This window comes from Hemibagrus wyckioides, linkage group LG11 (genome assembly GCF_019097595.1).
Source record: "Hemibagrus wyckioides isolate EC202008001 linkage group LG11, SWU_Hwy_1.0, whole genome shotgun sequence".
Classification (NCBI taxonomy): domain Eukaryota; kingdom Metazoa; phylum Chordata; class Actinopteri; order Siluriformes; family Bagridae; genus Hemibagrus; species Hemibagrus wyckioides.
The window spans coordinates 3984750-4000851 of NC_080720.1; the positions used below are offsets into that span (position 1 = coordinate 3984750).

The window sequence follows — 16102 nt, forward strand, 5'->3', positions numbered from 1 at the left end:
CTTGTCTCATCTCTCATTAGCCAGTGGTAGCGTTGTTACTATGGTAGTTTCACAATTTTCAAGAGAATGGGTAAAGCATCCTCATCCTCCTCTGCCTACAGACAGCCTCCCATTTTGTCCAGGCCTGGGTCCAGTACTAAGATTTAACCCCTCAGTGGCTGGATGGGTTCCCTGGCCCTGGAATCGAGCCATATCTTCATTTAATACATCCATATACCTCCTCTTTGGCCTTCCTCTTTGCCTCCTGCCTGGCAGCTCCATGTCCAACATTCTCCTACCAATATACTCACTCTCCCTCCTCTGGACATGTCCAAACCATCTTAATCTGTCCTCCCTAACCTCGTCCCCCAAACGTCCCCCAACATGAGCTGTCCCTCTGATGGACTCGTTCCTAATCCTGTCCAACCGTGTCCCTCCCAAAGAGAACCTCAACATCTTCAGCTCTGCTACCTCCAGCTCTGACTCCTGTCTCTTCCTCAGTGACACTGCCTCTAAACCATACAGCATGGCCGGTCTCACCACTGTCTTGTACACCTTCCCCTTGATTCTGAGATGAGATAAATGTAAGTCACTCTCGATAAGGGTATCTGGCAAATGCTGTAAATGTATAAAAAATCTACAAGCTCCTCAAGAAGCACGTTGAAATATTGCATGTTGTCCTGCTTTTATATGTGGACTGAACACATATACACATACATACTGCTACACCTTCTTTCTGGGTAATTTCTTATGAATTCACATTTCTCTATTTCTCTATTATCTTCCTTCATTGTCTGCGCAACAGCTCCTACCCAAGAGACTTAATGTAAAGCAGAAGCCACCAAGAACTCCAGCTGTCTGTTCCTTTTTTTGATGGGGTGCCAGTAATTTTGAAGCTGACTATAAGGGTGGTTTAGTGAGTGGTAGCTCAGTGGTTAAGGTGTTGGGCTACTGATTGGAAGGTTGTGAGTTTGAACCCCAGGACCACCAAGCTACCCCTGCTGGGCTCATGAGTGGGGACTAGTGAGTTAGTGGCCCTTTAGTGGTTTGTCTCAAACCTCTGGGGTTGGGGTTTCTTTTCCTGACTTTGGATGTTTGTTTTGTGCTTCTGGGCTTTTCCTCCAGATACTCCACTTTCCTCCCCCAGTCCAAAGACATGTGCTTTAGACTGATTGTCATCTCAGAATTGTGTGTGATTGTGTCCTGCGATGGGTTGGTGCACTATCCAGGGTGTCCACTACACTGTGTCCAGAGTACACTGGGAGACACTCCAGGTTCCCTGCAACCCTGTGTAGAAAATGGCTGGGTGGTATTTATGTATTTATTTATTCTACTGCAGTATCTATAAGAGCGAGGAATAAATAACCAAAGAATTTCTGTTTAAAGAGCTTCTGCATGTGATAATAAAGCCCCTGAGTCTTGAATGATCTTCAGATACAAGTTTACACAGGCTGTACGGAGGGGTCTGGGCTTTCGGGTGCTTGCCACACCGTATTTATCTTTAATCAATGATTACCTCTGGAGCAGATCCTCACTTTCTCATTGGATGAGACTGGAGGTTAAAGCGTCCAACAGGCAATGTCATGAAGGGGAGGAGGAGGAGGAGGAGGAAGGTGTTTAAAAGTGTTTGTTACCTCGTTCTTATTGCATATTGTACCACAGCTGCACACTTACTCCTTCTCATCTCTGCTTGAAGGCATTATGACTAGTTTAAAGGAGCTTTGTGGAGGGCTACCTCTTGACCCGCTTCCACCCAATCGCGGCAGAGACCCGAATGTGCCTCATGCACCAATTCGTACACCAAACCTCACCGCAGAGGAGAAACGAGTAAGTCACAATATAATTGTGTGATAAATGTGTTTTTGATAAATGTGTACGGCAAATATAGAAGCTCATAGTAGACTATTTTATTAAATTGTGTCTGTAAAAAAAAAAACACTGAAGAATTTGTTTAATCTCTGGTCATATCACTACCTCCTCCTTTATCAGTAATCACAGGGCAAATGATTCGATCCTGAAAACACTTTAGATTAGGAACAGTCGACTCGTTCATCCATTTCACTTCATTTCAGAGTATTGCATTGTCATTAGGGTTCAAAGGACAGAACTTTGGGGCCTGTGTTCAAAATTTTCTGCAGTGTTTCGGCCCTGTCAATAATTACAGAAGATAAGAGCTGTAGCGTAGAGAAGGGGATTTTTTTTGGATTAACTCGAAGAAAAAAGGTGAAAGTCTGCATTCAATAAAAGCAGCAGACACAAAGCTCCTCCGATTCAGACTGGACCTGGAGCGTCTCACATCTTTATTATATATTAGTAATGTAACCAGATGCAATAAAAGATTCAGGCTGAATTATACAAGGTTCACAAGGCATTTGTTTGAACTAAAAAGTCACATGGATTAAAGGTTTTTACCAAACGGGCCCAAAAACTTACAAACACGCCTCAAGAGGTCCGGTGTACCTCGGCATGCTTAACACATCCATTTCACTAGCCATTTGTGCGGTTTATACACATGAGCGATTTTATTTCCAGCAAGATGACACACCACCTTACTACCACCGAGACGGGAGAGCCCAGATCTCGATAACATCCTGGCAGGACGTTGAATAGAATGCAGAGGTGCTGTTGAATTCCCTCCACGTTCCTCGGACTAACCCCCAGATTTCTGTGGGAACACTTGTGGTGTACCACAAACATGACTTAAAATTTACTTTAATGTTTAGTAATAAAATTTTTATGCGTTCATTTTTCATGTTGAAGTGTGTATACATTTTTTGGGCCCCTCTGTATGTGGACAAGCAGTCAAAAGCTCAGAAACAAACCACTACATTCATTAATACAGTGGAACCTCGGCCCACTAACTGAGTTCGTTCTGGAGGTGAGATCTTAAGGAGATAATTTGTATCGCAAAACGAATTTTCCCATCAGAAATAATGTAAATGCAGATAATCCGTTCCAGCCGCCCAAACATATGACCAATATTCCCAGTACGAAGCGTATGTAAACTGTATGACCCCAAGCCAAGCATTCCATGTCAAGGCTCCTCACAGGAAGTCGTGCCACCAAGCTTGGGCTAAACATAGAACAGAGCACCCACACCACCAATCTGTCAACAAAAAAACACCCGAAAAATCACCTAGCTTTTTAACGCATGCTGAAGGTAACGCTGGTATCGTGGGTTGACTCTTTCCAAACAGCTTTCACTGACTGAAAAAAAATTGGTAAACTCACTTCAGTTGGCTTCGCTCGGCTTTCCACTGACGCTAATAAGTTTTGAATGGCTCCCAGATGTGCGCACAACTTAGCCGGCATTTGGTTCGGTTCAGTTCGAAAATGCTTCGTATGACGGTGCAAATTTCTTGCAAAATTTCAATGAAAATTTGTAATGGAGGGCATTCATATGCCGAAGATCCACTGTTTCAACAATGCAAGGGAAGTGTTAGCTCAGTGGATAAACTGATTGAAAGGCTGTGCATTCAGATCCCAGAGCTGCCTCTGCTGGGCCCTTGAGCAAGGCCCTTAACCCTCAGTTGTATAAAAATGACATGAATGTCAGCTGCTCAGGATGAGGGTGTCTGCATAAATGCAATGCAATAACTCATTCATCTTTAGTAGCTACTTGGTCAGTGGTGCGGTGGTTTAAATTAACAATGTTTGTGTATATTTTGGGAAACTATAAACTGTTAATGAAAGGACATTATTTACTGTCTGGTTTTAACCAAATGAAGATGAGGTTCCTTTCTGAGCCTGGTTCCTCTCAAAGTTTCTTCGTTATGTCGTCTCAGGGAGTTTTCCTCACCACCGTCGCCTCAGGCTTGCTCATTAGGGTTAATGTTGGGGATAAATATTTATATAATATAAATATATAATATAAATAAATAGTTTAATTTTAGATGTAATTTTTTATTCTGTGTTTTTATATTTCTGTAAAGACAATGCCCATTGCAAAAGAAATTAACTGAACTGAAAAGTTGAGTTACATTTGTACAGTATTTGTAAAATACAGTAGGCAGGAATAATAATGGCATGAACTGGATTTTTGCACAAAAAAGCAAACAAAACCAACCGATCCAAATGAAACCACACCCACTTCAGGTTTATTTCCAGATACACTGCAGCTTGTTGCAGGGTTTTGTAACATGATTTTTATGTCACTGATCTATCTCCTTCTGTTTATCCAGCTTGCTCTGAGGAACGCTTTGAGATATTTTCCTCCGGCTCTGCATGTGAGTTTAGCTCCTGAATTTGCCCAGGAGCTCACGCAGTATGGACACATTTACATGTATCGCTTCTGCCCTACCTTACGCATGAGGTACACACACACACACACACACACACATACACACACACTAAATGAATCTATTCAGTTCTTCACACCACCCCAGCAATTTTGTGTCAAAAATGTGTCATTTTAAAGGAATATTTCCATTGTGTCTGTAGCATACACACAATTAAAACAGACGAAAAAGAAAGAATAGAAGAAGATGAAGAAGCCTTTATTGGTCATATATCGCATTTCGCTAGCATATCCCTTGCTTCTTAGAGCACTAGAATTTATTCTTTCTTTCAAGATGGAACTACAAGGAAGATATAGAGGTGGATATTTTTAATAAAACGCCATCAAAACAAGCTTTATTTGTTTCTTCACATCTGAATGCTCCATGTACACTATATTGCCAAAAGTTTTGGGACACCCCTCCAAATCATCGAATTCAGACCTCAGCCTGATAGAACACCTTTGGGATGAATTGGAGCGGAGACTGTGAGCCAGGTCAAAACTGTGACGTCTGCCTTTACATGCACATGAATGTAATATGGAGTTGTCCCGCACTTTGCAGCTATAACAGCTTCAACTCTTCTGGGAAGGCTTTCCACAAGGTTTAGCAGTGTGACCGTTCCTCTAGAAGCGCATTTGTGAGGTCAGGCACTTGGAGGAGAAGGCCTGGCTCACAATCTCCACTCTAATTCATCCCAAAGGTGTTCTATGGGGTTGAGGTCAGGACTCTGTGCAGGCCAGTCAAGTTCTCACTCATCCATGTCTTTATGGACCTTGGTTTGTGCACTGGTGTACAGTCATGTTGGAACAGGAAGGGGTCATCCCCAAACTGTTCCCACAAAGTTGGGAGAATGAAATTGTCCAAAATGTCTTGGTATGAAGCTGAAACATTAAGAGTTCCTTTCACTGGAACTAAGGGGCCAAATCCAACCCCTGAAAAACACTTTTGGCAATATAGTGTACATTACATTATTTAGTCATTTTAAATATACAGCAGCTGCCATCAGTCTTAAATGAGAAGTGAGTTTAGAGTAAACTTTTCTCAGTGTAGTGAAACATGTACGCATTCTTATCTATACACATATACTGTTTACTACAGACACAGTGGACTGAGATAATCTTAAAAAAGTGTAATATTTCTTTAACTGAGGTGCATATGAACTTTTGGATAAAATAATTTGATACAAAAAGTTAAATGCTTTGAATAGTGTCTGTAATGAATATACTTTGAATATGAAAATGATACTAGAATGTATTCTAAGTATTCTCCATACACCACTACCATTTATGTAAACATTTACAGTATTTCCATGTATTGTTGTGGAGTGCCTGAGGTTTTGAATCACAGTAGCGTTTGTGTGTGGTGTTTGTGCGTCTCAGGGCATATCCCATCGATCAATACCCCTGTAAGACCCGACACGCTGCAGCCATCATGCACATGATCATGAATAACCTGGATCCTGCTGTAGCGCAGGTACTCTCACACAATCGCAAAGAGTTACTCTTATCACAACAGCCTCATTATTTTTCATGTTTTATTCCTTTTATACTGCACCAGTGTGCCAGAAGTTGCCCTAGTGCACCCAGATCCAACTCTGTTAGGGTTTATTACACAACGAGGGTGTTTCAATTCAACATTGGATATTCTTCTGTGTTAATTAGTGTGTCCTTTGTCCTGTATTCATGTCATCTATTCTGTAATCTGAATCAGTCTCTAATGAACGCCTGTGTCACGTCTCAGTTCCCGCAGGAGCTCGTCACCTACGGAGGAAACGGACAAGTGTTCAGTAACTGGGCTCAGGTAACAGCTGTGTATGAGCAAAATACAGTATGATAAATGTACACAAAAGACATCAATAGACATTCTGTGTGTGTGTGTGTGTGTGTGTGTAGTTCTGGCTGGTGTTTCACTACCTGAGCACTATGACTGAAGAGCAGACGCTGGTGATGTACAGCGGTCATCCTCTTGGCTTGTTTCCCAGCCTGCCTTCGTCCCCACGCTGCGTCATCACTAACGGCATGGTAACACACACACACACATATATACACACACACACACACATATACACACACACACACACACACACACACATACACATACACACACACACATACACTTTTTACAGATTTGATTGTGACCTTCGTTGTCGTGCAGGTCATCCCGAATTATTCCTCCAGGGAGAGCTATGAGAAGATGTTTGCTCTGGGAAACACCATGTAAGATGCATTCACACTCAGTTGTTAATCATGTGTAAGCTTTTTGTAAAGGCTAATTTCATTGTTTGGTGTGTGTGTGTGTGTGTGTGATCAGGTATGGACAGATGACTGCAGGAAGTTACTGCTACATTGGGCCTCAGGGCATCGTTCATGGCACGCTGGTAATGATCAGACACACATTTTATTGTCCTTCTTTTTCTCAGTGTCCGATTATGCTAGCGCTATATTTACACGGTGTACAGTACGTTAAGTCCGATCTATGCTTGCTGTCATAGTTACATTTAAGATCAGACACATTAATTGTGATTCAGATATTTTGTGTGTGTGTGTGTGTGTTCAGTGACCATGCTATGAATGACATTACAGTACTCCACTGTTGAGTTCTGGATTCTGATTGGTCAATACATTTTCGATTCCATAGTAACAGCTAATAACAAGAGATGGAGGGAACAGCCGAAAACACTGAAATCTCTGTGACTTTTCATTCTCCAGATTTATGAATCTTTAGGTCAGTGTGCTTGAGCGTAAACCTGGAAAACTGACCTTTAACTCATGACAGATTGTATTGTCTTTCTGTTTCTCTGTAGCTGACCGTGTTGAACGCAGGACGCCGCTACCTCGGCACGAGTGACCTGAGAGGCCGTGTGTTCGTATCTTCTGGTTTAGGTGGGATGAGTGGAGCGCAAGCCAAAGCTGCTGTTATTGCTGGGTGCATTGGCGTCATTGCAGAGGTCAGACAGAGTCCAGCAGCTCAGCAGGAGACACTGTGTACTACTACACTAATGCTTGACTTCTGACAGCTGATTTATTGCCACTCATTTAGACTACAAAAAATAAAATATAAGCAATTGGAAATACTTTGAATATAATCATATATATTTTCACTCAGTATAAAGAACTGAATGATGTTTTCTGTCTGTGAGTCTGATCTAAAACGAGTCTGTTGGCTTTCAGTGTGTTTTAGACGTGTGTTTTTCCCTCTGTTGGAGAACCGTACACAGAATATTCCTGGTTGAAGATGAAATCTGAGCTGCTTTTTAGATGAACAAGCGCTTGGAGAACATCTCAGAGAGCAGGAATGCTTTCATATGCTTAGATGACATTTTCAGTGCAATGTAGACAAAATACAAAATCTCACTTTGATGAAGGTTTCCGGGAGCCTGATTTTTGGAGGAGTGATCACACAGTGGTGGTTCTTCAGGACCAACGTTATGAAACTTTCATCTAAATAAAAATCTAACCCTGTGTGGATTTTGTATTAAAGGTGGATGAAGCTCCTCTGAGGAAGAGGCATGAGCAGGGCTGGGTGATGGAGGTCACGAAGGACCTCGACCACTGCATCCAGCGCATCAGGTTCCACACACACCATAATACATCACATCACATCACACACTCTCCTCACATCTACTTCTACACAAAAAAGTCCATCTCTTCCTGTGCACCCCCCCCATACTTCCTGTCACACAGCTTCCAAATAGAAACTCCAGCATTTTAAACATTTAAATTTAATCTACATCATCCAGTGATGAGAAGAATTTGTCTCACACACACACACACACACACATGCACACACACACACACACACACACACTGAGCGTAAACACACTTGTCATATTAAGAGTGTGTGATGTTTGACCCGTTTTTTTTTTCCCTCACAGAGAGGCCAGGAGATCCAAGATGGCGCTGAGTTTGGGTTACCATGGCAACATTGTAGCATTGTGGTGAGTGTTAATTCATGGTCAAGTCGATGAGTTTTGACCGAGTATTTGTCTGACCTGTGTGTGTGTGTGTGTGTGTTTAGGGAGCGGCTGTGGCAGGAGTATGAGCACACAGGAGAGTTACTGGTGGATTTGGGTTCTGATCAGACGTCACTGCACAACCCGTTTAGCGGTGGCTATTATCCAGTCCAGCTCAGCTTCACACAAGCCAACCAGCTGATGAACGCTGACCCTCAGAGATTCAGAGACACTGTACATGAAAGGTACACACACTACATGCACACATACCCAGGAGAAATAAACCTATCAGATTTCTGATCTCAGTCTAGCAAGTCAAACCAAATGTATATTGTAATTATGTAATTATTTCTAGCCTGTAGATTAGAAGTCTGATTAGTTTCCACTACACCTGGCCTAAACCAATTTCTTTTAAAATACTGAAAAAGATATTTATTTCTTAACACAATATATTAAAGCAAATTTGTTATAGTTGGTAAGAGGAATAAAGATTGATGCAAAACATGCACAGTGAACCGGTACAACCTGTACAGTGAAACTTTTACATATTTTCATGGTCAGATTACACCGATCAGGCACCTGCCTAATATTGTATTGGTCACCCTTTTTGCTGCCAAAGCAGCCCTGACCCGTCGAGGCATGGACTCCACTAGATCCCTGAAGGTGTGCTTCTGGATCTGGCACCTAAATGTTAGCAGCAGATTCTTTAAGGGTCCTCCATGGGCCCCACCTCACAACTTACAGAACTTAAAGGATACTTTTGATAGATACTGACCACTGCAGACCGGGAACACCCCACAAGAGCTGCAGTTTTGGAGATGCTCTGATCCAGTGGTCTAGCCATCACAATTTGGCCCTTCATCAAACTCAAAGCTCAAATTCTTACACTTGTCCATTTTTCCTGCTTCTAACACGTCAACTTTGAGGACAAAATGTTGACTTGCTGCCTAATATATCCCACCCACTAACAGGTGCCATGATGAGGAGATCATCAGTCTTATTCACGTCACCTCTCACTGGTCATAATGTTATGCCTGCTCAGTGTGAATGCAGCTACAGTGACATCAGTTCACATGTGATTTTTAAATCAGGAAATAAAGCGTGAACAGTTTTTATAAAATCATTATAATCTCTAACAGAATGAATGAATTGTGTTAAAATGGCTGCAGTGTTAACTCTGAACCCTGCTGCTGTTCCCTCTGAAGTCTCAGGAGACACGTCACAGCCATTAATAAGCTTGCGGAGAAAGGGATGTTCTTCTGGGATTACGGTAATGCTTTTCTACTGGAGGCCAAACGAGCAGGTGAGGGTTATTACAGGTTATGGCTTAATCTTAGCTTCAGGGTTTTTAGAGCAGGGTGACACACCTCCTTCTTCTCCTTCTCTTCCTCCTCCTTTTCCTCCTCCTTCTGCTCCTCATTCTCCTCCTTCTCCCTCTCCTCCCCCCCCTCCTCATCCTCCTCCTTTTCCTCCTCCTTCTTCTCCTCCTCATTCTCCTCTTCCCTCTTCTCTTCCTTCCTCCTCCTCCACCTCCTTCTCCTCCTCCTCCTTCTCCCCTCCTCCTCCTTCTCCTCCTCCTTCTCCTTCTCATCATTCTTTTCTTTCTTCTCTTCCTTCTTCTCCTCTTCCTCTTCTTCTTTTTATTGCTTCTACTCCCCCTTTTCATCCTCCTTCTTTCTCCCTCTCCTCCTTCTCCCCCTAACCTTGCCTTATCCTCCTCTTCTTCTTCATTCCTCATTTTTCTTCCCCTCCTTCTTCTTGTATTCTTCATCTACCTTTCCTCCTACTTCTTGTCATGTCTGTAAAGATGCTTTGTGACAGTATTTCTTGTCTCCATGTACCAGGTGCTGAGGTGGAGAAGACAGGAGGAGGTGCTACAGAGTTCAAATATCCTTCATATGTCCAGCATATAATGGGGTGAATCACAAACACGGACACATTCATTAACACATCAGTGCAGCATGGTGAGGTACTGAGCAAAATCCAGAACCACCAGTAAGCTGTTTCCTGTTAAAGAACCGTACGACAAACACTACTACTATTATCAGTACTACTACTACTACTACAATTACTACTATTATTGCTATTACTTCTACTATTACTACTACATTAAATCCTTTCTGGGAAAATTCCAGGATTCTAAACACAACAACTTCCCTAAGAAATTCCCTAAAAGGCAAAAATATAACACTTTACAATAAACACTGATCTCTTTATCAGGAGGCCAAAATAAAATGGAATTTAACTTAACTAACACTGATTGTGCTGTTAAATGAAATTAATCAACAACAGGATAGTTTGATGAAGCAGAGATACTGTTAACACTGCAAAGTTGATCATTTTCCAATAACAATAAATGTTTTATTCTACTACACTGACAGCAGAATGACACATCGTACTTTTTATCCATTTATAGTTACATGTTAATCTACATTATGTTTAATATATAAGTATTTCTGGATTTTATGGAGTAATAGTTGACAGAATAAACCTCCTAGGTTCTCTATTCTTATTGGATTTGTTTATCCAAATTAACAGGATATGGTCAAAATTTTTACCACACCATGCCACACTGTCTGATTAAAATATTTCAGTCACACATTAACAGACTGGCTGAGGCTGACCTTTGCCCTCTGTGTGTATAGCGATATCTTCTCTCTGGGTTTTGGGCCGTTCCGCTGGGTCTGTACTTCGGGAAACCCCGCTGATCTGGTGCAGACCGATAACATCGCCACTACAGTGCTGGAAGAGATCAGCTCTACTGTTAACGAGCGAGTGCGACAGCAGTACAGTGACAACATCCGCTGGATCCGCGAGGCTGGAAGACACAGCATGGTAGAGTCCAGTTATAATCCAGTACAATCCTGTGGGTGAAACAGGGAACGGGTTTGATGATCCACATCTTATTTACACCGGCTGTCTATACATGTTGTATTTGGACGGGATTAGTTTTACATGGGGTGGGCGTGGGGCAGTACAGTTATTACCTGTGTATCTCTGGGATTTTAGTCTCATCTGAATCTGTCATGTCAGTAGCGCATTCACACTAATCACATTATTTGTAACCGACTATAAAATGACTATATGATCAAATGTATGTGCACCCCTGTGGCCAATAAGCACACAATTATACACAAATCAGACATAACATTATGACCAGTGCCAGGTGACGTGAATAAGACTGATGATCTCCTCATCATGGCCCCTGTTAGTGGGTGGGATATATTAGACAGCAAGTCAACATTTTGTCCTCAAAGTTGATGTTAGAAGCAGGAAAAATGGACAAGTGTAAGGATTTGAGTGAGTTTGATGAAGGGCCAAATTGTGATGGCTAGACCACTGGATCAGAGCATCTCCAAAACTGCAGCTCTGAGGTATATTTAATATCTAATATAAATCAAATTAACTTACAAATATATACAGTGGTCATATTAATTATTTTGAGGCCTTAAAGATACTGTAGAAACAAGCTTCTGTTAAAAACCTTCCTGTAAGCTGGGACTTTATACACACACACACACACACACACCTCACCTTAATGATATGATTGCCACGTCCTGTGCAGGTGGTTGGATCTCAGGCTCGTATTCTTTATTCAGACCAGAGAGGAAGAGTGTCCATCGCTTTGGCCATAAACCAGGCTGTTGCAAAAGGAAGAGTGACGGTAAAGCTCAACACACACACACACACACACACACACACATGCCTTATGGCTTAGCATAATAATTTTAATAATCTCTGCAAGTTTTCACCCCCTTTGACCATTCTCACTGTTTGTAGTGTTACAACATGGAACTAAATGCAGACATTTATAGGTTGAAGTAGTAAGAAGTAAGTCCCTGATCTCCATCCATCCATCCATCCATCCATTCATCCATCCTTTCATCCACCCCTCCATCCATCTTTCCATCTATCCATATTTAATTGAGGTTCTGTTTCTTCAGGCTCCTGTAGTGATCAGCAGAGATCATCATGATGTCAGTGGCACTGACAGTCCCTTCAGAGAGACGTCCAATATATACGATGGGTCTGCTTTCTGTGCAGGTACACACACACACACACACACACACACACACACACACACCTGAATAAGACACACTCTTCTTGAACGTGTGTGCTCGTGTTTTGTAGATATGGCCGTGCAGAATGTCATCGGTGACGCTTTCCGTGGCGCCACGTGGGTCGCTTTGCATAACGGAGGCGGAGTTGGATGGTAAACACACATGGCATTGTTTTCTCTTCTGATAGATCACAGGGTGTGTTACTCATGTGTGTGACGTGTTCATGAACAAGAACCTTCTGTAAAATTCAGCATTTAAATAATGTCAAGATTAACACTGCGATCTATCTATCTATCTATCTATCTATCTATCTATCTATCTATCTATCTATCTATCTATCTATCTATCTATCTATCTATCTATCTATCTATCTATCTATCTATCTATCTTCCTGGGACTGTGAGTGTTCCAGGCTTTTCCTTTGTAAAGAGTGTAGTTATTAATTTAAAAAAATCTGAAGTAAATAAATCCAAAACCATTTCTCTCTGAATTATTATATCCCTGAGAAATGGTGAAGTATAAACTCATCACGATAGAAATACTGACACAGTGAGACCGCTTGAACGTTAACAAACAATCCCAATTGAAAGGTCAGTAACAGAACAACTGGACAAACAAGGTCAATCGGGGAAAGTGAGTAAACCAAGGCTTTCTGTAGTCAGGATGTAGTGTTAACTGAGTCTATACTGAACAACTGCATGTAAGAAGAGAAGAGCAAGGCAACGTTATTGAGTTAGATCAGTGCAGCAGGAGCTTACCTGAGTGTTTGAGAGTCTGTATGCTTTATTTATGCATGGGATAGAAAATGAGTGTCAGAAAATGGTATTAGAATTTACAGAATGGTATTAGCATGGACTACAGTGAGGTCAATAAATAAATAACAGCTCTAATTAACAATAATAGCAATACTATGACTGTTACTGAGAATAAAAGCAAAAGAAAAAGAAAAATATTCAAAATATTTTTTCCACAAATACAATATGGTAGATAAATTAGGATGGATTATACTAGAGTATCCTGTAAAGAGCTTATTTCAGAGACAGATCTGCTCTGATTGTTGCTATTAATAATCTATTGATTTCTAATTCAGGGGTGAGGTAGTGAATGGAGGCTTCGGATTGGTCCTGGATGGTTCTGAGGAGGCTGGAAAGAGAGCCAGGATGATGCTGAACTGGGACGTCTCTAACGGGGTAAGTGATGACCTGTCTATCAATCTATGAATTTAATTGGTTCCACATAAGAAATAATGTAAATGCAGATAATCCGTTCCAGCAGACAAAAATATTCCCAATACTCAGCGTATGTAAACTGTACGGCTGCTTACAAAGAACTGACCCAAGCCAAGCATTCCATGTCAAGGCTCCTCACAGGAAGTCGTGCCACCAAGCTTGGGCTAAATATAGAACTGAAGGCAACGTTGGTATCGTGGGTTGACTCTTTCCAAACAGCTTTTCACTTTTTCCGCAGGTGGCTCGGCGGTGTTGGTCAGGAAATTCCAATGCATACGAGACGATCCAGCGCACCATGGAGGATCAGAGGGAGCTGAGAGTCACGCTGCCTCATCATGTGCAGGATGAACATCTGCTGGACCGAGCACTGCAGGGATAGAGCTACACTGTAGAGCGGATCAGACCTCCTTCCTGTGCCAATAAACGCTGAAATGTGTTCAAATGTCTGTTTCAGCGTCGTGTGTGTTTCTCTAATGATGTGTGTTAGTTATTTGTTTGTTTTTTGGTAGTCTTTAGGTCCATTTTTTATTCAACATAAATGAAAATATATATATATATATATATATATATATATATATAAATTGCCTCATGCAGTCTGTACACTGTAACCATAGCAACAGGCATCCGTTCTAGCAAGTTTCAGCTAACTGTTTATCCTAGCTTCATCTGTAGGTAAGATTTATTTTTATCAGAAATACTGATGAAGTAAAGATCTGGTGATGAGGAGGCTGACACCCTGGACGAAGGGCCATCATAAAGCACAACCAATCACACACACACACACACACACACACACACACATTTTTCCTGCTTCCGACACATCTACTTCGAGAACTCACTGTCCACTCCCAGCGTAATGTGTCACACCCCTCATCAGGTTGCCAGACAATGAGATAATCAACATTATTCACTTTAGCTGTAAGTGGTTAAAATGTTTCGGCTGATCAGTGTGTGTGTGTGTGCCAGTGACACTTACACACCTTTCATCCAACTTAATAAAATAATAAATTATAAAATAATAAAAGTTGATTTTAATTTTAAAAAGAGCATGATGGTTAAGAATTTAAATTTATTTAATTTAAATTAAAATTAAATTTGTTAAATTAAAATTAAATTAAAATTAAAATAAAAGTTGTGTTTGAGTTAAAAAGTGTGTGTGTGTGTGTGTGTGTGAAACAGAGTGTTTTGGAAACAACTGCAGAATTTTATTGCACATTGGTGCCTGATGATTTGCATGTGGAAGTCGGGAAGTGTGTGTGTGTTTTATGCAACAGCACACTTTTTTGAGCTTGAGCATAGCGCCTGATTTGCATTTGGAAGCAGAGCACTATGTGTGTGTGTGTGTGTGTGTGTGTTATAGACAGAAACAGAGCGCAGTCTGAAAAGGAACGTAGCAGAAAGATGTCTCGGGTTTTAAGTTCTCTTCTGTCCACCCGTGAGAACGGTGTCATCTTTAACCTCCTCGGCTCCGACTGCAGCGTGAGTCCGCTTTACTGTCACAGCTCTGAGCTTCCATCACCTGCTCTTCAGGTTCCTTAGCGGTTCTTTCTTTCTTTCTTTCTTTCTTTCTTTCTTTCTTTCTTTCTTTCTTTCTTTCTTTCTTTCTTTCTTTCTATCTAATGTTGATAATGATGATCAAATATTATTTGTCACGTACAAAATCATACACAGTACAACATGTAGTGAAATGCTTTTTTCAACTGTCCTTGTTCCAAGAGAAAGATAAATAAGACTTAAAGAAAAATAGAAATATAAAACCTAACAAGTAATAGAAATATTTTAAAAATATGAGAAATTAACGAAAAACCAATGAGATGTAGGATATTGGATATGCATATCTGGCTCTTGGGACATGGAATGTCACCTTACTGGGGGGAAGGAGCCTGAGCTGGTGGGGGCTTGCCTCCACGCACAGCCTGGGCTCTGGAACCCAACTCCTTGAGAGAGGCTGGACCGTCTACTACTCTGGAATGCCTCATGGTGAGAGGCGGCGTGCTGGGGTGGGCTTACTTATAGCCCCTCAGCTCAGACGCCATGTGTTGGAGTTTTCCCCGGTTAACGAGAGGGTTGTTTCCCTGCGCCTTCGGGTTGGGGATAGGTGTCTCACTGTAACGGTCGAACAGTATTGTGGAGTACCTGACCTTCTTGGAGACCTTCTTGGAAGGTGCTCCGACTGGGGACTCCATAGTTGTATGCCCATGTGGGCAATGACAGTGATACCTGGAGGGGTGTGATTGGGAGGAATCCCCCCCCATCTGAACTCGAGTGGTGTTCTGTTATTGGACTCCTGTGCTAGTCACGGTTTGTCCCTAACAAACACCATGTTCAAGCATAAGGGTGCCCATCAGTAAACGTGGTAACAGGACACCCTTGTGGTTGTGTCATCTGACCTTCGGCCATATGTCTTGGACACTAGGGTGTAGAGATGGTCTGAGCTGTCAACCAAACACCACCTGGTGGTGATTTGGATCCGCTTGTGGAGGAGGATGCCAGACAGACTTGGCAGACCCAAACGTATTGTGGGGGTCTATTGGGAAAGTCTTGCTGAACCCTCTGTTAGGGGGGTCTTCAACTCCTACCTCTGGAAGAGTTTCAACCAGATTC

General features: G+C 41.8%; 2 protein-coding genes across 3 annotated transcripts in view; both read left to right on the forward strand.

The window, feature by feature from the left end:
• The first annotated feature begins 1604 nt into the window (after positions 1–1604).
• uroc1 (urocanate hydratase 1) lies at positions 1605–13940 on the forward strand. Its single transcript, XM_058403055.1, has 19 exons — positions 1605–1806; positions 4161–4291; positions 5636–5729; positions 5997–6056; positions 6149–6277; positions 6411–6472; positions 6567–6633; positions 7060–7203; positions 7737–7825; positions 8131–8193; positions 8274–8453; positions 9414–9511; positions 10053–10125; positions 10854–11043; positions 11774–11872; positions 12153–12252; positions 12340–12421; positions 13360–13459; positions 13737–13940. Exons 1-19 carry the CDS (start codon positions 1681–1683, stop codon positions 13875–13877), a joined length of 2028 nt encoding a protein of 675 aa, XP_058259038.1. The 5' UTR covers positions 1605–1680; the 3' UTR covers positions 13878–13940.
• Positions 13941–14716: 776 nt separating this feature from the next.
• si:dkey-197j19.6 (uncharacterized) overlaps positions 14717–16102 on the forward strand; it is an 18791-nt gene continuing 17405 nt past the window's right edge. The window contains exon 1 of one of the 2 annotated variants that reach the window (XM_058403062.1): positions 14717–14977. In XM_058403062.1, the coding sequence (XP_058259045.1) occupies positions 14828–14977 (150 nt within the window). In that variant the 5' untranslated portion in view covers positions 14717–14827. The remainder of the gene's footprint in view (positions 14978–16102) is intronic. The other variant, XM_058403061.1, reaches the window with a different exon arrangement.